The sequence below is a fragment of the Rhinolophus sinicus genome, chromosome 9 (assembly GCF_057876585.1).
Source record: "Rhinolophus sinicus isolate RSI-liver-muscle chromosome 9, RSI-T2T, whole genome shotgun sequence".
NCBI classification, from domain to species: Eukaryota; Metazoa; Chordata; class Mammalia; order Chiroptera; family Rhinolophidae; genus Rhinolophus; species Rhinolophus sinicus.
The window spans coordinates 17,981,688-18,002,019 of NC_142509.1; the positions used below are offsets into that span (position 1 = coordinate 17,981,688).

Consider the following 20,332-nt stretch of genomic DNA (forward strand, 5'->3'; position numbering starts at 1 on the left):
TGGAGAGGCCAAAACCCAAGGCCCAGAAGTTCAGTGCAACAGGAGATTATGACCGCACCTTGGTTCTGGCCAAACAGGCGGGCCAGACAGGCCAAGACTCAACCCAGGTAGAAACAGGCTTACCGAGAGGGAGGCTTTTTCTTCCTGGTTTTCTTTTTATGCAAATTTGGCCCTTACCTTGGAATTCAACATAATTTCTGGAGCCCTGTACCAACGTGTGGCTACGTACTCCGTCAGGAACCCTGTGTGATCATGGTCTGGGTCTGCAACACGGGCCAAGCCAAAATCACAGATCTGAGAGAGAAAGAAAGGTGACAACTTAGGGATTCTACCCAATTTAATATCAAAACATCATAAACATAAAAAAAGACAGTAATAATTATGGTAATAAGTAGTTGCTACTATTACGATGTGGCAGATATTTTGCTGGGAATTCTACACGCTCATTCTTACTTAATACTCACAACAACCTGAAAGGCAGTGATGACCATCTACATGTGAGAGCCGAGGAACAGGCTGGAGGAGTCTGTATCAGGACACATTTGAAGAGGCACATCCCACCTTTCATTATCTTTTATCCCACATCAATCTCATTTAGGTCGCTTGACAAAAACTGTTCTGTGCAAAACTAAAGTCTCCAAGGAGCCTCTGGTGCCCAGGAGCCTTTCTAGGGCCCTCACCTACTGGCACCCCCAGGATCATGAGTGCTAGGACCAGCTCCTCAACTGGCAATTCTACTTCTCAGACTTCACTGACTGTTGTTCTTCCACCTGTTCCACGAGTGTAGGTATTTCCAAAGATTTTTCCCCTTCCTTGTAGTCAAATCCACTCCCAAAGCTTTAAAAGATGTTTCTTAAACTGAAGACAAATCTTTTTTTTAAATTAAATACCCAGTTTCTAATTTCTCCTGACTCACAAAAGTACTGCTGGCCTTTCATTATCTGGCCATCTAATACTTCGGTGCTACTCCAGACTTCAACATATATAAAATATAACCACAATATACTTAGTTCAATATAATTGCAGGATATTTTAAGTCCTTGGTTCCTGGGGAACGAACCCGAGAAAGAGAGAAGTATGTTGACAAAGATAGGCCAGAGTACAGAAGACAGCTTGGAAGACAGACTAGTTTGCAGGCTTCCTGCTTTAATTCAGCTAAGAAATGATCAGGGCCAGAACTCAGGCCATAAGTGGAGGCGAGAGGAAGGGCCATGCCTAAGCGATAGTCATAGCACTTAAATGGACAGCAATCTCTGCTTAGGTATCTCATAGCTGAGTGCCTCCATCAGTCAGCAAGATTCAGGAATGCTCCCATCGACCTCACAAATGTCTTCCTCCCGCCTTGGACACTGGCATCATCATGTAGTCCCTCGGATCCCACAGGCCCTGCTGTTTGCTTAAACTGTAGCATTCAAGAAGTTACATATCTGTGTTGCATAATTTCCTTCTTTTGACATATTGTCACTGTACCTTCAAAAGAAGCAAATAGCACATCTGCTTCCCCAGTCACTATTTCAAAGGCCACTTTCTATGTGTACTCTCACAGAGGTGCAGTGAGGCAATCCTGAGTCCCGCTCCATGGCTCTGACAGCTAACTCTAGCCCCTGTACTCGTTCAGTCTACATAACCTCCACCACAGGCACTGGTCTCACCTTTCAAAGCTGGCTTGCTTGCCAATGCCAGTACACCCCTGACACCCATGGGCCTGTCAGAGGATCTGGTTGATGTATGGCCATAAGCTTTTAAGGGGGATCACCGTGAGTTCTAAGTTTGGCTTACTTTATCTTGAGGCTTTCATGTACCTGCACCCTATTTGTTTCTTTAGAATCTTTTGTACCAATTCCTGAAGTAAACTGCAGGAAGCCTTCTAAGTACTTGTGCCCAGGAGGTTCACCAGCAACATGATCCCATCTGGCACGATTTCCAACTTAGAGAAGCAATGAATGATTGATTTCTTCTTACATCTCTGCCATTCAGAGCCCTCACCTGCTATGTTGGACTACCATGGATACATTTCAATTCTGTGTGGCCTGAACTTTTCACTATCTGTGATCCGTAGTTTCTCTTTTCTTCAGGGCTAACACTTTATTTTCTGATTCAAGTTCAAACAGAGCTAACCACTCAGTGTGCCTTCTGTAGTATAAACGGACACTTGAAGCCACATTCTGAATCATGCAGAGAAGAAATACTGTGTCTTGTCAGCAGAAAGAAACGAGCACAAGCCCCAGACCACGGCCACAGACCCTTCACTGTTCTCTAGGCACCGTGTCACACAGACTGGCTGGGTCTAGACTTGATCCATTTTTTTGTGGATCAGTTGAATCACAAAACGAATCCCACATAGATATTTTTAGAAATCAGAATAAAATAAATTCACAGGTCAATGAGGACAAATATTGAGGCTGATGTCTCCACACTCCTCTTGACTTAGACGAAAGCTAAATTGTTGCCTATGTGTTACTTCTAAAATACAAGTCACCTCTCTGGCTCAAAAATCTTTTAACCAATCACCTCTACCTACTGAATGAAGTCCACATTCTTTAAGCACGAGTTTCAAGACCATTTACAAACTGCCACCAAGCCATCTTCCTGATCGTGTCTCTCCCATCTCTCTTTCTCTCTCTCAATAAAAAAAGCAGTAATATTTATGACAATTCCTTGTCATAAGGAGATAAGACAATAGAAAGGAGACAGACAAGCGTATGGTACAAGAAACATAAAATGACCTATAGTCCTCCTACCTGGCTACTCTTTGGGCAATGTAAATTCAAATTTTCATGAAACAAAGGAAGCTCCAAAGACAGGTTTCATTTCGTATCTTCCAGAGTCCAGGCACACCCAGAACCACACATGCTGCGATCCCAGCATCCCAAGACTAATGGGATTTTTGTGGGCTCAGCCTAGCAAAAAGCAAGGACACAGACTGCTGGAGAACACATCTCCGTGGCAGTTCACCAAAAAGAAGTTAGCAGACTTTCCAATCTCTTGTGTCTGTGGTCCTGAGACATAAAGGGAAAGTCTACAAGAGAGGAAGCCAGGAGGGCCCTGAGAGGCCAGCATCTGCTGGGTCTCAGGGCTTCAGATAAAAAATGCAAAGCATGTTTATGGAAACCAAAAAGAAAGCTCATTGCTATTGGCCTTAACTGATACCAGGGTTCATAGTTAAAGGCCTAAGACACTGAGAAGAGCTGATAATCTGAGGGCTCAAGAGTAGGAAACACTTCAGTAACACATAAGGCAAAGGAAAAAGGAAGAAATGACGTAATTACCTATTTGAAAATTCAAAAGACCCTAAATAATAAGAGGTGAGTAAGGCCACAGGTTACAAACTTTCTAGGCACAGGGGCCTGTGGGATGAGCAGCAGGATGACCCCAAGGTACTGAGGATGTGATGGGTGTACAGTGACTCCAGAGCTCAAGCGGAGAAGACTTTTTCCCTATCGGTGTTTTCTCAACCCAGATCACCTGAACTGCCACCATACCCTGACCTGCCTTTTGGACATGCTCACCATGACAAATCTGTGACTTAGTGACATACCACACTCATCTTTGGAATGAGATTCTCTCTGGAATATTTATGCCCATGTGAACAGTGCACAGCCTACATGTACATTTTTGAAACGGGTGAATTATGCTGCCGTAAATATCTAGACCCTCCTATTGTGTTTCTGAGTCTGTGTATTAAATTGGGTTTTAAAAACAATGCCTGGAATAGTGCAGATGACCAAGAATACACCTAGCAGTGTAGGTGTAAATTTTGGTGAGTAGTGAATAAAATGGCCCTACATAAAGAGAAGTCCACAGTATAGAGAAAACAAAGAAGTGTGATTCTATTTGTCGTCTTTTTTATTTCCCTCCCTTCCCCGCCATTCGTCTTCTTAAAGATGAGCATCTTCATGCAAAAGTAAGTCAACTTTCCCCAGAAATATTATATACTTTAAACACTGAAAATCTCTCTCCAAAAACAAACAAAAGCAAACTGCCATAATAACACTGTGGCAGAAAGAAACAGAAAGAAAAAAGAACACTAGGAGACAGAAAAATATTCATTGTAATTTTTCAAGAAAATCACTAAGAGCCAACAAAGTGTGGCCAATCCTAAAAGGACCTTCATTCCTTTTGTTCTCACCTGGCTTTTAATTGCACAGATCCATCAGAAAGGATCTGGTTACATCCCATGTGGAAAATACATGAATCTAATTTGGAAGGATCCTAAGAGGTAACAGAGTCCAATCCAACCGTTTCTGATGTAGGAAGCTGACAGTATGTCAGCCACCCTGTTTTAAACCCCCAATGACAGCAGATAAGCTGACCACCTAATGACAGAACCCACTGCCTTTTTTTTAGATAGTTCCAGAAGGCTCTCCATGATTACTTCCAACCAACCTCTCCAGCTCAGTGTCAGTGACTCCCTGTTACTCATCCAAAGCTGCAGCCACACAGAGAAGGTCTCAGTTCGTGCATTAGTCCCTTACTACTTACCTTTATTTCTGTTGTTCCTTCTGCTTCCAATATCCTATGCCCAACATAGCCACTCGTCTACTGAAAGCCTTTCCATCCTTAGAGGGATACCTCCTTCTTCTTGATGCCTCTCACAGCCCTAGCCAGAACTAACCCGCCTCTCGTCTTTGCGTTTGTACACCATGCTTTTCAATATCTCAGTTACAGCAGATATTACAATCATTTATCGTTTCAGATTTCTGACCTATCCGTTTTCAGATTTCAGGGACAGACACTCATCTCCCTTGCCAAGTATACTGTACTGGGCTTCTCACAGGAATGTCTGTTGAACTGAAGTCCAAGAAATGATCACTGCTTTAAATCTATATGTACTTTTTAAACAGCTTTATTGAACTATAATTCACATACCATAGACTCACCCATTTAAAGGATACAATTCAAAGGATTTTGGTATTATAATCACAGGGTTATACAACCATTACCACCATCCAATTTTAGAACATTTTTATAACCCCAGAAAGAAATCTTGTACCCATTAGCAGTCTCTTTCTAATCCTACCGGTCCTAGGCAACCACTAATCTACTTTCTGTCACTATAGATTTGTCTGTTCTAGACATTTCATATGAATGGAACTATACAGTATGTGGCGCTTTATGATTGGCTTCTTTCACTTACATTACAATGTTTGCAAGATTCATCTGTGTTGTAATATGTACTAGTACTTCACTCTTTTTTATTCCATTGTATGAATCTACCACATTTTACTTATTCATCATCATCTGGACATTCGAACTGTTTCAACTTTTGGGCTATTTTGCTACTATGAATATTTGTGTACTAGCTTTTGTGTGGACATGTTTTCATTTCATTTCACTTAGGTATACATGAAGGAGTGAATTCCTTGCCAATATTTATCATTTGACTTTTTGATTATAGCCATCCTAGTTTGTATGAAGTGGTATCTCACTGTCGTTTTGATTTACTACTAACTAATGATGTACTTATTGGCCATTTGTATATGTTCTTTAGATAAATTTCTATTCAGGAGCTTTGCCTGTTTTTTTGGTTTGGTTTTGTTTTTTTAAAGAGGGCGCAGCTCAAAGTGGCCCATGCGGGAATCGAACCAGCAACCTTGGTGTTAGTAGCAAGGCACTCTAACCAACTGAGCTAACTGGCCTGGCCACCCCTTCCCTTTACCCATTTTTAAATTGGGTTATTTATTTTTAAATTGTTGAGTTGTAAGTTTTTCATATATTCTAGATGTTTCTTATCAGGTCTATGATTTTCAAATACTTTCTAATTCTGTGGGTTATCTTTCACTTTTTTGATCATTTACTTTGTAGCACAAGTTTCTAACCTTGAAATCAAGGTTAGAATTTTTCTTTTGTTGCTTGTACTTTTGATGTCACATCTAACGCAAGATTGCAAAGATTACTCCTATGTTTTCTAACTATATTCTAGTTTTACCTCTTAAATTTAGGTCTTTGATCCATTTTGAGTTGATTTTTATACATGATGTGAGTGAGCTGGGGTCCAATCTTATTTTTTTGGATATTGCTATCCAACTGTTCTAGCACCATTTACTAAAAAGACTATTCTTTCCCCAATGAATTATACTGGCATTCTTATCGAAAATCAGTTGATCATAAACATGGATTTATTTATTGACTCAGTTCTATTCCCTTGAGCTACATGAATACTCTTACGCCAATATCACTGTCTTGATTACTACAGCTTTGTAGTAAAGTTTTGAAATCAGGAAGTGTGAGTCCTCCAACTTTATTCTTTTGTAAGATTGTTTTGGCTATTCAGAGCCTCTTGCATTGCCACATGCATTTGAGGAACCACCTGTCCATTTCTGCAAAAAAGCTACCTGGGGCTTTGACAGGGACTACAATGAATCTATAGATTATTGGGGAGTACTATTACCTTAACAATACTAAGTCTTCCAATCCATGAATATGGGATGTCTTGCCATTTATCTAGGTCTTCTTGAATTCACATGCATTTTTAGCAGACTGAATCCACATCCCTTCATCATATCTAAGAAATCTGTAGATCTCCTTACTCATTTAGCTCTGCTATTAAAATAGAAATATATTTGTTGCCCATTTTCAAGAGAATTCTCAGGACTATAAAGGGTCTAGAGTTTCCATATTTACTGGGAATGCCTTATTAGGTATTAAAGTCATTGAGGTTTTTTGAGGATTCTTGGTATAAAGTTTATTGAAAAAAATCGACCAATGAAACATCATTTTTTAACTTACACACATAATGCACATGATCCTATTTATTTATAGAAGTATAGAAGTACACATGTATGTTAGCAGCATAAGAAAAAAATACACCAATCTGTTACAGTGGTTACCTCTGGAGAGGAAGGAGCAAGGGGATGGAAAGGAAGAGAATTTCCTCTAGCTTTTTTTCTTTTTGCCATAAGAATGTTTTCATGTATTTCTGGTGTAACTTTAAATATGAGTAACAATAAATAGAAACATGCCCCAGTAAAAGAGTTTTTTCCATATATATCACCCTAAGAGTAAATAACCTGGCTGACCTTGAGATCGCAGGTGGTGTTGAGCAGCAGGTTGGAAGGTTTGAGGTCACGGTGCAGTACGTTAGCTGAATGGATATACTTTAACCCTCTGAGGATCTGGTAAAGAAAATAGCAGATATGGTCGTTGCTGAGGTGTTGTGTCTTCAAGAGCTTGTAGAGATCTGTTTCCATGAGGTCCTGTACTATATATCTATTTGGACAGGTTAAGGTAACACACCAAATAGCTAGTCACACTTAGCAAAACACTGAAAACAAAATGAACCCCTTCCCCCAAAGGTCCATTATTATATCATGAGGCCCACGAGGGAAATGAGAAACTAAAACTTGGTATGCTCTTATGGAAGGTATCTGAAGTAATTAACTCCTCTTGAGACAAGAGGCATTATAACTGCGTGGTATGACTGATTATGGGCCTAAACTGAAACCTGAAACAGGCTGTTATGGAAATATAGGCTAATCTTGAAGTTTCGGCTTCCCTGTTCTCCAAGTTATTCACCAACAATAAAGCCCTTCGAAGGCTTGTTGGAAAGGACTGGGAGAAAGCATCATATATTTCCTCCTCTCTCTCTGGCCCAGCAGTAACTTGTAATGTCACTGTTCTTTTACCTTCCTTCTTGTCCCCTTCTTTTCCTTAAAAATCAACCAACTTTTGGAAATACAGGCCTAAAACATATTGCTACTAAATTCAACCCTCAGTTTATTTGATTATTCAATTAATGTTAAGATCCTAAATAAATAAGACTATGGGAAAGTCATGCTAAGAAGGAACTTGTGCTAGTTTTGACCCTCTTGCTTTCATGCCTCTCCTTGTATCTAAGTATCTAGAATTTTAGCTATGGCTAACTTCTTTCTTATAGGAATTAAATCATAAAATCCTTTAGCTTTTAACTTCACCGTAATAATATTTCATTAGCAATGTTTTTGCATTTCTTTTATTCATTTCTGTGTAAATATTATTGTTATGTCTCCTACAGATTCATGCTAGATGAGACACACCGTGTTTCCCCGAAAGTAAGACCTAGCCAGACAATCACCTCTAATGTGTCTTTTGGAACAAAAATTAATATAAGACCCAGTATTATACTATACTATACTACATTACATTACATTACATTACATTACATTACATTACATTACATTACATTACATTACATTACATTATACCCGGTCTTATATTATAGTAAAATAAGACCGGGTCTTATATTAATTTTTGCTTCAAAAGACACATTAGAGCTGATCTTAGCTAGATCTTATTTTCGGGGAAACACGGTAGTATGGGATTCAAAGGAAACTGACTTGAAAACTTGTCATCTGAAAGAGATTTGATTTTTATGACAAAAGGTAAAGCAGGACAACAGGTGGTAGCAGCAGGAGGCATTTCACTTAAAATATCACTACAATTTATTACCAGAGCTGTTTAAAAATGGAAAGGGCTGCCTAGAGACAGTGAGCTGCCTCTCCCGGGAGGGGCAGAATTCAAATTAAGCAAAGTGGTAGGAATGCTGTACTAACAGAAATCGGAATTTTCTTCTGGCAGATCCTCTTCAGTACATATAATACCCCTCTCTGTCTTTCAAATGTAGTCTTTACCCAGGCAGTATTTTCTGGACCTGCTTAGCCCGTATTTCTAAATGCTGGTCACAGTTAATAACAATTTCAGAGCTGAATTGCCTTAAGATCATGAGGACTAGTAACTGAATTTTAAAGATGAGAAAACTGAGACCTAGAAACAAAATGACTCTGTTTAAGATCAGGAGAGTCTCGATTTAACCAGGTAATATCCAGGGTACCCTCTTTCTTTTCCTTCTCACCATTACAAACCAAATCTTGAATGGAGAAAACATGCTTGAAAATAGTATTAACCAAGATTTTCCATAATTACATTTAAAGAAATCTTTACTGAAACTGACAAGTAAAAACATCAGATTTGCCAAGACACTAAAAATAGTTACAACAGATAAAAGGAATCAGAGAAAAATTTTATATAATGCAAGTGTTATAGTAAATGGCAAGCAGATTACAATTTCCCTTTAAAAGTGCTTTATATACTTTTCCTTTGTTCTGGTAAGTCCAGGACACTTCAAGTTACATTTACTAAATAAGGTGACCAGACAGTGGAGTCAGCTGTCTGAAAAGGATACACATCTTTCATTTGCTCGATGGTTGGCGCTCGAATAATATCATTGATTCCAATGATGTTCTCGTGTCTGAAGCGCAGTAAGATTTTTATCTCCCTCAGGGTTCTCTGGCAGTAGGTCTGGTGCTCAAAAGGACTGATTTTCTTGATAGCTACTCGAACTTTGTTGACATTATCATAAGCAGAGCTAAAAAAAGAAAAAAAGGAGGGGAAGAGATGGCATTAAAAACAGTTGTCAGAACATCTTGGCAGAAAGAATGCAAACTGGTGAAGTAGTAAATGTTTAGCACTCTGGGTAAATACCTGTTTCATACACATGAAGACAGTATGTACATTATCCACAAAAAGGCCTCAAGCTAGGGAGGACGCAGCTGGCACCATATAGCACAAACTGAATCTCAAACCTACCAGGGCCTGCCTGGCCCTGCTAACTGTGGATGCCCATTTTCATAAACCCAGCAACATGGGTTTATGCCACATATACGCAAAACCACTTTCCCATTGACTTTTAACAACAATGGCGTTCTGGTGAGATGAACCATTCCTGCCTCCAAAACAACTCCCTACTGTTGTACCGGATTCCTCTGACTCAGCACAAACATCCCAATGACCATCAACTACATCTTCATCTCTCACAAAAATGGACTCAAGAGGACACCTTGAATGCTCACACCAACTCTGTCTTACTTGCAAAATGACATGACTCTTTCTTTCCCCTCACCCCCAAAGAAATTTAACCAAGGTATCTGGGGAGTTTTATAACAAAACCTGTAAGTATTCGTCAAAAAAATACTCTCTATAGCTGTAACAAAGGTCAAGTTCTTCCAAAGTTGCCCTTAAAATCTGAATTCCAAGCAGAAGCAATAATAATTATATCTTTAATTTTATGATGAATTTGAATCTTGAATATTACTATCTATATTATGATCAGTAGTCTATTGCATCTTTTCTATAAGAGCTTACCGTATTATCTGGTCCATCGATTAAAGCAATGAAATAACACTGACAGGCAATAAGACATTACCTCTTATTTCCTCATAACTGTTAGAAATATAAAACAGTAAAATAAGTTTATTCTCCAGTTTGTGCTTCTATAATATTTATCAGTCTACTTATTCTGAGAATTATTTGATGCATTTGCCTGACTCCATCACAAAACTATGCTGTAGGAGGCACCTTATCTTATTCAACTTCAATTTTCCCACAACACCATTAATATACTGTACGCAGGTACCCCCAATATTTTAATATGAAAAAGATTTCCTTAAATAAAAGAATCATTATGCAAATCTTATTTAGCTTTGGTTTGCTGAATGAAGGCCTAAACTACTCATTCTCAGGTAGGCAAATAAATAAATAAATAAATAAATAAAAGGGTATGCTGCTTAAGCAAGCTTATTCAATATTGGGAACATTTTTAGGAATTTTGTGAGTAATTCAAATCATAGAAGGATCATGAGTACAACAGAAACAGAGGTTAAAATCTCTGTAAGATATTGGTTTAAACTTAACACTATAAATTTCTAGTTTTACTGAAACGTGGTAATCAAACATGGCAATAAATTTGCTTTCAAGAGTAAGACTGTTGGGGGGAAGGGCTTATGGTCAGTGCGCCCCTCCAACAGTATCAACACTCAGTGATGAAATAATAACCAAGTGAGAAAGCATGAGATCCTCCTCCTTGGTTCCCACCCGAAAAGAAGGTGTGACCCTGTCTGTGGGGTTGGGTCTGTTCTCCTAACTCCATTCTGCTGTCTTTTTGGTTTACACCATCTGCTGAAAACTGATCACAGAAAGTTTACACTCTTCTACAATGACTCTGTTTGCTCATTTCTCCTTGGATTTCTCAGTTCTGTTTTACATATTTTATCATACCTTTTACCATAAATTATTTGGTGTCTTTAATAGTGTTGGTTTTAAAATCACTTTGGCATTACCGATCCCGTTTTCTTTTTCTCTAAGAATTTAATCTTTGCTCATCTCCCTTCTCCCAACCACTGCCACGCTACAGCTTTTGCTTTAAATGTGTCTCCTGTAAACAACTTATGGTAGCAGTTTGGGATTGTAAACCCATCTGTGACTACAGAGTCTTTGGACGGGTTCATTTTAGATAGTCATATTTTTCTTTTAACTGATAAACTTGCTGTTTTCAAAAATAAAAATTCAAGGTTAAATAAATTGTTCAAGGTTAAAAGAATGAAGAATTTCCTAACTCATCCCTATAAGGCGAATAATTATTAAAAATAAATAAGTAAGTGCCGCCGGTACCAAAATGGCAAAGTAGGAAGACCCCCCAACTCACCTCCTCCCACAAACGCATCAAATTTACACCTACAGACAGAGGTGTTGTCCCTAAAGAAGAAATGAGGGCTGACCGGACAGCTTCTGTACATCAGATAAGAGCGCACACACGGAAATGGGTAGGAGATGGAGACGAGGCGCCATGGGAACCCCAGCCAACCATCGCTGACTCGCAGTGGGAGGGAGGGGTCACTGCAGGGCCTGCAGGCACTTGCCCATGCTGGGGTACAATGAAAAACCAACGGTTTAAAGGGCACCTAGACTATGCCAGAAGAACATCCATTTATTAACCCTAGAGCACCTCCAAACGAGAAGGGAACTGCAACACAACTTTTTTACACCATATACAAAATTAAACTCGAAACTGATTAAAGACTTAAATATAAGACCTTAAACCATAAAACTCCTAGAAGAAAACAGGTAGTAAATTCTTTGATATCAGTCTGCGCAGTATTTTTTTGGATCTATCTCTTTGGGCAAACACAATGAAAGCAAAAATGAACACACGGGACTATATCAAACTAAAAAATTTTTGCACAGAGAAGGAAACCATCAATAAGACAAAAATGCAACTAACTGAATGGGATATTTGCAAGTGATATATCTGATAAGGGGTCAATATATGCAAAATATACAAAGAACTCATACAACTTAACATAAAAAAAAATACAATTTCAAAAAAGGACCTGAACAGACATTTCTCTGAAGAAGACAGAGAGATGGCCAACAGACACATGAAAAGATGCTCAGTATCACTAATCATCAGAGAAATGCAAATCAAAACCACAATGAGGTATCACCTCACACCTGTCAGAATGGCTGTCATCCAAAAGACAACAAATAAGTGCTGACAAGGATGTGGAGAAAAGGGAACCCCCATGCACTAGTGGTGGGATAGCAAATTAATGCAGCGAACATGGAAAATAGTATGAAGATTCCTCAAAAAATTAAAAAAAGAACAACCATATGACCCAGCAATTCCACATCTGGGTGTTTATCCAAGGAAAACAATAATTTGAAAAGACACATGCACCCCTATGTTCACAGCATTGTTTACAACAGCTAAGACATGGAAGCAACCTAGGTGTCCACTGATAGATGGATGAATCAAGAAGATGTGATACATATATAATGGAATTTACTCAGCCATAAAAAAGAATGAAATCTTGCCATTTGCAACAACATGAATGGACCTAGAGAGTATTGTGTTAAGTGAAGTTGGACAGCTGAAGATAAATATTGTATGATCTCACTTGTATGTGGAATCTAAAAAAACAAAATAAATGAACAAACAAAACGAAACAAACCCATAGATACAGAGAACAAACTGATACTTATCAGAGGAGACGGGAGGAGTGTGGGGGTCTGGGTAGAAAAGGGGAAGGAGATTAAAAAGTACAAACTTCCAGTTATAAGTCACGAGGATGTAATAATAATGTACAGTGTAGGTTATAAAGTCAGTAATATCGTAAAAACTATGTATGGTAACAGACGGTTAAAGGTATATAAATGTTGAATTACTATGTTGTACACCTGAAAATAATATAATATTGTATGTCAAGTATAAAAATAAATCCAAAAAATAAAGAATAATTGATGATAAAGAACAAAAACCAAAACTAAAGGCCAATTTCATTTGTAAGCACAAGCTTTAAAATCAACAAAAAGTAAAGAAGTAAATATAATTTGATAACATTAAAAGAATAATCTATTATGGCCAATATTTATGAATTCAAGAATAGTTCAATGAAAAATAAGACATCATGTGAAACAGACATTTCTCCAAAGATGATACACAAATGACTAACAAGCACATAAAAAGTTGCTCAATTATTAATTAGAGAAATGCAAATCAAACTATCACCTCACACCCATAAGGACTGCCACTATCAAAAACAAACAACAAAACAACAATAAAAAAAATCCCACAAGCAAAAACCCCAAAATAAGTGTTAGAATGTGGAGAAATTGGAATGCTTGTGTACTGTTCGGAATGTGAAATAGTCCAGCTACTATGGAAAACTATGAAAGTTCGTCAAAAAATCAGACATAGAATTACCATATGATCCAGCAATCCCACTTCTGGGTATATATCCAAAATAATTCAAAACAGGATCTCAAAGAGATATTGGCACACCCAAGTTCACTACAGCATTGTTCATAACAGCCAAGAAGTAACCCAAATATTCATTGATGGACGAATGGATAAAGAAAATGTGCTATACACATACACTGGAATATTACTCAGCCTTAAAAAAGGAAATTCTACCACATGCTACATCATAGATAAACTTTGAAGACATTATGCTAAGTGAAAGAAGCCAGTCACAAAATGAAACTACTGCATGATTCCACTCATATGTAGCATGTAACGTTGTCTGACTCAGAATCAGAGCGCAGAATGGTGGTTACCAAGGACTGGGGAGGGGAGGGAGATACAAGGAGATGGTGTTCAAGGGAACACATTTAGTTTTACAAGATGAAAAAATTCTACTAGATTCGTTGCATATACTTAGAACTACTCAAATGTATACTTAAAAATGGTAAATTTTGTATTATGTTTTTTACTACAGTTAGAAAACAAAAATTTTTTAAAGGGAGAAAAAAATCAAACATTTCAATAGATGTCAAAAAGAATGGTAGCAGTTACATGAATCTACACATCTGATAAAACTGTACAGAACTAAACCCACACTTACACAAATGAGTGCATATAAAACTAGTGACATGAATGAGCTCTGTAAATTTCGTCAATGTCAATCTCTCAGCTGTAGGTATTATAATGTAGTTATGCAAGCTGTAACCATTGGAGGAAACTGGGATTTCTCTGTATTTCTTACAACTGCATGTGACTCTACAGTCATCTCAAAAAAACAACAAAAAAACAAAAACAAAAACACAAACCACTTAAAAAGAGGTCCATCAATAGGGGAGTGGGTATCCATACAGTGGAATACTATGCAGCTGAAAAAAGGAGTGACACGGAAAGCGCTTCAGGATCTATTAAGTGAAAAGAAGAAAAGGCCTAGCAGTAGACAACATGCTGTCTTTTTTCTAATAAAGAATGAAAGATACATATTAACATTTGTTTATGTTTGCAAAAAGAAAGTCTGGAAGCATACACAAAGTACTAATATGAGAGGTGGTAGAGGGAGGGACAGAATACCAAGCTGGAGTGGGACAGATAGGAGAACAAAAATCTTTATTGTATATCTTTTTATATTGTTTTGACCGAAGAGCCATGTGAATCTCTTTAAAATATATTTAAAATTTACTTTTTTAAAAAGTTTTTATTGGGGAAGGGGAACAGGACTTTATTGGGGAACAGTGTGTACTCCCAGGCCTTTTTTCCAAGTCAAGTTGCTGTCCCTTCAGTCTTAGTTGTGGAGGGTGCAGCTTAGCTCCAGGTCCAGTTGCCGTTGCTAGTTGGAGGGGGCGCAGCCCACCATCCCTTGCGGGAGTTGAACCGGCAACCTTGTGGTTGAGAGGATGCGCTCCAACCAACTGAGCCATCCGGGAGGCAGCTCAGCTCAAGGTGCTGTGTTCAATCTTAGTTGCAGGGGGCGCTGCCCACCATCCCTTGCGGGACTCGAGGAGTTGAACCAGCAACCTTGTGGTTGAGAGCCCACTGGCCTATGTGGGAATCAAACCGGCAGCCTTCAGAGTTAGGTGCATGGAGCTCTAACCGCCTGAGCCACCGGGCCTGCCCCTAAAAATTTTTAATTAGAAAAAACACACACGGCCGGCCCGGTGCTCAGGTGGTTGGAGCGCTGTGCTCCTAACGCCAAGGTCGCCAGTTCGATTCCCACATGGGCCAGTGAGCTGCGCCCTCTACAGCTAAGATTGTGAACAACAGCTCTCCCTGGAGCTGAGCTGCAGCGAACAACCGGAGATCGGCGAGAGCTTCCATGGGATGCCGTTTGCTTCCATGAGCGGCTGGCAGCCTGTGAGAGCTGCCATGAGCGGCCCACTGATGACCGGCGACTGGCTGCCTCAGCAGGGGGAGCGCAAGGCTCATAACACCAGCGTGGGTCAGGGAGCTGTGTCCTATACAACTAGACTGAGAAACAACGGCTTGAACTGGAGTGGGGTGGAGGGTGCAGAAGGGAGAAAAACAAAAAAACAAAAAACACACAGCAGAGTACTAGTGGAATACCGGAATACTCTTTAAAGGAAAAGGCACAATTACTTTAGAGTTCTTGACCAACACAAAAATATTTTAAAAATAAAGAATTATTGGGAAAAGGTACAAAGTATCTTAATTTAACCTCATTCCCACCTGAGAGAATAATCTTTAAAAGTGGAATTGGGTATATTATTTAAACGAGACATGCACAAACACCTGAATAAAGGGAGGAACTTATACCCAGCACTGGGTTAGTACGTACCGAGGGCTTTTCTAACAGAATGCAAAGATTATAAATAACATTCTCTCTTTTTTTAAAAGATTTTGTTGGGGAAGGAGAACAGGACTTTATTGGGGAACAGTGTGTTTTTCCCAGGACCCATCAGCTCCAAGTCAAGTTGTTGTCCTTTCAATCTTAGTTGTGGAGGGCGCAGCTCAGCTCCAAGTCTAGTTGCCATTGTTCAATCTTAGTTGCAGGGGGTGCAGCCCACTATCCCTTGGGGTAATTGAACCAGTAACCTTGCGGTTGATAGCCCGCGCTCCAACCAACTGAGCCACCTGGTCGACCGGGAGCTCAGTGGCCAGCTCGTTGTTTTCATTCTAGTTGTGGAGGGCGCAGCTCGCTGGCCCATGTGGGAATCAAACCAGCAATCCTGTTGCCCAGAGTTCACGCTCCAATCAACTGAGCCACCGTCTGCTCCTCTTCTGTCCAGTAAGGAGCTCCAGCTATTGAGATCACCCAGTCACATTATATAAATGCAGCCTCAAGTCCCAGATGAATTCTATACTGAGATCCATAAATTGTGCAGAATGGGAAGGGGTCAAAGTGAGCATACTTAATTCTCAAGACAATTTTCTACTATTCGTCAATAAAAGGGAATCAACTGTTGATATAAACCACACAGATCCTAAAACAATTATGCTGAGTGAAGTCAGACCAAAAGAAAAGTACTTCTAGTCATATAAAACACAAACAAGTCAGAAAGTAGATCAGTAGGGTTGCCTGGGGCTGCTGGGAGGAAGGGACTACACAAATGGAAACAGTAACTTTGGGAGGTGATGAATATGTCAGTCTCTTGATTGCGTTGATAAGTTCTGACACATGGCCATGAAACTATCAAACCGTACACTTCCAATACGTGCAATATATTGCGCATCAATTACTTCTTTAAAAGCAATTTTAAAAAAAAGGAACCAAGGCTCTTTGGATACATGGCTGATTCCAGGGCCTGGGTTGAGGGGGAACACATTCCAGAACCGTATCTAACCAGTAAATGTGGAAGTAAAAGCCCACAAAATTCTGGAGTAGATTATTTAACAGATGTTTTGTGATCACTTAGGTAAGAAAGGGAACCAACATGAGTCAATTATGGACGAGTCATGCTAAACCAACTTCATTTCCTGTTTTGATACAGTTGCCACAACAACACAGAGTGATGCCAGAGCTGTGGTGGAGTCGGGCCACACTGGTGAAGAACTTCCCATTCGTGAGACTTCATGTTAGGACTGGTGGCAAAAACACATAATGATCCCACTTTTAAGAAGCTTGTAATTGAATGAGGGAAGGAGACAGGAACAGACAACATACACTTCCTTTATCATAGTAAAGCACATCTGAAACATAATAGCCTGGGTAGATTAAGTCCAAATAAAGGTATTAAGGAGAGGATTAAAAGATGAGGCCTGTAGAAACCATATCCTAAAGGATGAGCAAGCTTTTGAAAGAGGAGCAAGGCTATAAAGAAAGGCAAGAGGAAAAATGAGAGGAGGGAGAGAAAAATGAGCAGGACATCTGTGGGGACCGGTGCCCGTCAGCCAGCCAGGCCCCTCCTCATGAGGAGATTTATGGGGTTCGGGGAACATGCCCATCAGGAGCCCCTGAGTCCCCGTCTCCTGAGTCTGCTTCCAAGGCCCTGCAGGCCTCCCGCATGGCGGCTCTGTTGAGAGGAGACCGCTGCTCCAGTGCGTGCACAAGGTTTGCAGGCTGTGCACCGCTCCTGGAATGTCAGGCTGGTGGCCACGCACACAAGCTCCAGCTCACGTGGGGCACAGCGCTGGGGCTGAGAAGAGGAAGGGCTACGCCGGAGGCCTGCTTGCCTTAAATTGTTGGCACCAAACTCTAAAAAGCCCAAGAATTTTCAATTTGAACCTGACCTTCCAGGTCTTTAAGGTTTATCAGTCATGGTAGGAGGAGGGAATTTATTACAGTTAATGTTTCTTGGTTTGATTTATATGGTATATGGGGCTCCATTTGTATTCTTGACCCAGGCCTTGCAAACAGGGGCAGGCCTGGGTTTGGGAGGTACAAATGAAGATGGGGGCAGGAGACAACAAGGACAGTCTTGAACTTCTGGATTAAAAAATGTAAGGATGCTTGCGGGTGATTCAGATGGAGGAAACGAAGGTCCTATACTTCCAGCATCATTAAGGAGAGAGATCAAGGTTAGGAATCAGATATGGGAACCGTTAACAGAAGCCATAGTGGTAGCACTCCTGAGGGGAGACGATATCGAAAACAGAGGTCTGAGGCTAGAACTAGAGCAGTCAGAGGAAGAGGAACTGGCTGAAGAGAGTGAGAAGGTGGTAACTAATAAGGGAGTGAGAACGCTGGCTGTCCAACTCTGAAGCCCATGTGCTAAACCACGGAGAACAGGATAAAGTGGTGCTTCAGAAGCCAAAGGAGAGAGTTCCAAACAGGAGAGATTGAGAAAGACAAAAACTGGAAAGCACTCACTGAATCTGCAATGAGATGATTTGTGGTAGCAAGGGTGTAAGTAAAAGGAGGGGAATGGGGACAGAAAAGGGTATAGGCGACAACTGTTTAAGAAGGGAAGGAGGAGAATGACTGGCAGATCCATGTGGACAACTGAGAGGCACAGGGTGTTATGAAAGCAGGAGACTGGTTGAAGGCTGGGGGATGACGTGGGGTAAAAGAGAAGGCTCCCAAGAGATAGCCAGGGGGATGAGAAGGCAGGGTGCATTTCAGGCAAAGCAGATGGCACATGTAAAGGTACACAGGTCTGTAGGAACCTGGGCAATGCAGCGTGGGACACATGGGGACACAGCAGGGTAAAAAGATGGAGGTGTAAGCAGGAGCCAGGCCACATTTAGATTATCTACAATTTTATCCTGGGGAGCCACCAAAGGATGTTAGGCAGAGATTTTAAGAACGGCAACACTGACGTTTTTATGAAGGTCCCTCAGGTAGCAGATTGCTAAAGAATGTCTGGGGAGGGCAGTGCACGAGGCAGGAGCCCTTTTAGCAACTGGCAATGATGGTGGGAGCCACAGCTCTGGATATAGTGGCCATGGGCAGATTCAGAGGGAGTGGGTCCTATTTCACAAACCTCCTGTTTCCCAGCTCAGTCCTGTTGAAATGCTCTCCATCCAATTAGACTAAATTCCTAAAGGGCAGAACTATATGTTATAAATTACTTGTGTCTTCTTTATAGCATCTTAACCCAATTTGTGTGGAGAAACAAAATACTGTTCTTATCTGATGCCTCCTTTAAAGGAAGACCTGCTAACAAAATTCTGTAGTTAAGCCACAAATGCCACATGGGAACTGGAAGAGGTACAAACTGTTAGCCACAAGCACTTCAGGTCCCGACAACTCAGCTTCTACCTGTCTTAGCCCCTTAGCGCCAAGATCCCTGGAAAACCAATGAACTCCTTCCTAGTGGCCCAAGGATATTTCAAATGTAGTCTTGAGCCCGAGTTCAAAGCCAGGAAGGAATATGGTATAAGCTGCAACATAGGCCAGTTGGCGCTTCCTGTCTTACACTGTTTGATAATGAACATGGACCAGAGATGCATTTAAGATTTGCTAAGTGAAGGATGTCATTTGACTGAAAAGGCTAATTCTGTTTTGTGTTCAGAAGGTTTTGACAACTACTTGGATACTTACAGTTCTGCTCAAGTTAATTTACTAACGTATTACTGCTACCCTGTTTTCCCGAAGATAAGACCTAGTCAGACAATCAGCTCTAATGTGTCTTGTGGAGCAAAAATTAGTATAAGACCTGGTCTTATTTCACTCTACTCTACTAATACCGGGTTTTATATTAATTTTTGCTCCAAAAGACGCATTAGAGCTGACTGTCCGACTAGGTCTTATTTTCAGGGAAACACTGTATTTAGTATCATAGGGTTGAAAATATTCTACTATATCCCATGCCCAGATCTTGGTTTCTAAATATCTGCCTCCAATAAAAGGAACCAGGGCTCCTTAGAGAAATGGCTGGTTCTAGGGGTGAGAGCAGGGAAAATACAAGATGAGCCTAGAGCATGGTGTAATGCCAGAAAGGAAGGAAGTGCTCAAAAAAACAAAATGGGGGCACATCACAGGACCAAAGCAATCAACCAGAAAGCGCTCCCAATGGTCAAAACTGGAATAATTTGAGTAACAAAATAATGCAGTATTAGATTATAACCCAAAGCTTAAAAGAAATATGTGTAAGTCCATATTAACATGAATGATTGATTAAATACATAAATAAATGGGGGAGAAGAGACATATTGACAGAAGAATTTCGAATATGTAGATACTCTCTCCTCCAGATGGAGCTGATCTCTCCCATCCCCCACACCTGTAGGGTGGGCTAAGTTTAGTGACTTGTTTCCAAGAATAGAATTTGGAAAGGGAAAAACTAACTTTACAGCTGCGCAATCTGGCAAATATCACCTCACCAAGTCATCAGTTACCACCACCAGTGATGTCACGTGACATTCTGAACGCTGATAGGATGA

General features: G+C 40.2%; 1 protein-coding gene across 1 annotated transcript in view; it reads right to left on the bottom strand.

Annotated features, from left to right (window-relative positions):
• The window catches only part of MAPK1 (mitogen-activated protein kinase 1), an 86,100-nt gene that overhangs the window by 24,198 nt on the left and 41,570 nt on the right, over window positions 1-20,332 (bottom strand). The window contains exons 2-4 of the mRNA XM_019710145.3: window positions 9,161-9,343; window positions 7,020-7,209; window positions 178-294 (exon numbers count right to left, since the gene is read on the bottom strand). Of these exons, the coding sequence (XP_019565704.2) occupies window positions 178-294; window positions 7,020-7,209; window positions 9,161-9,343 (490 nt within the window). The remainder of the gene's footprint in view (window positions 1-177; window positions 295-7,019; window positions 7,210-9,160; window positions 9,344-20,332) is intronic.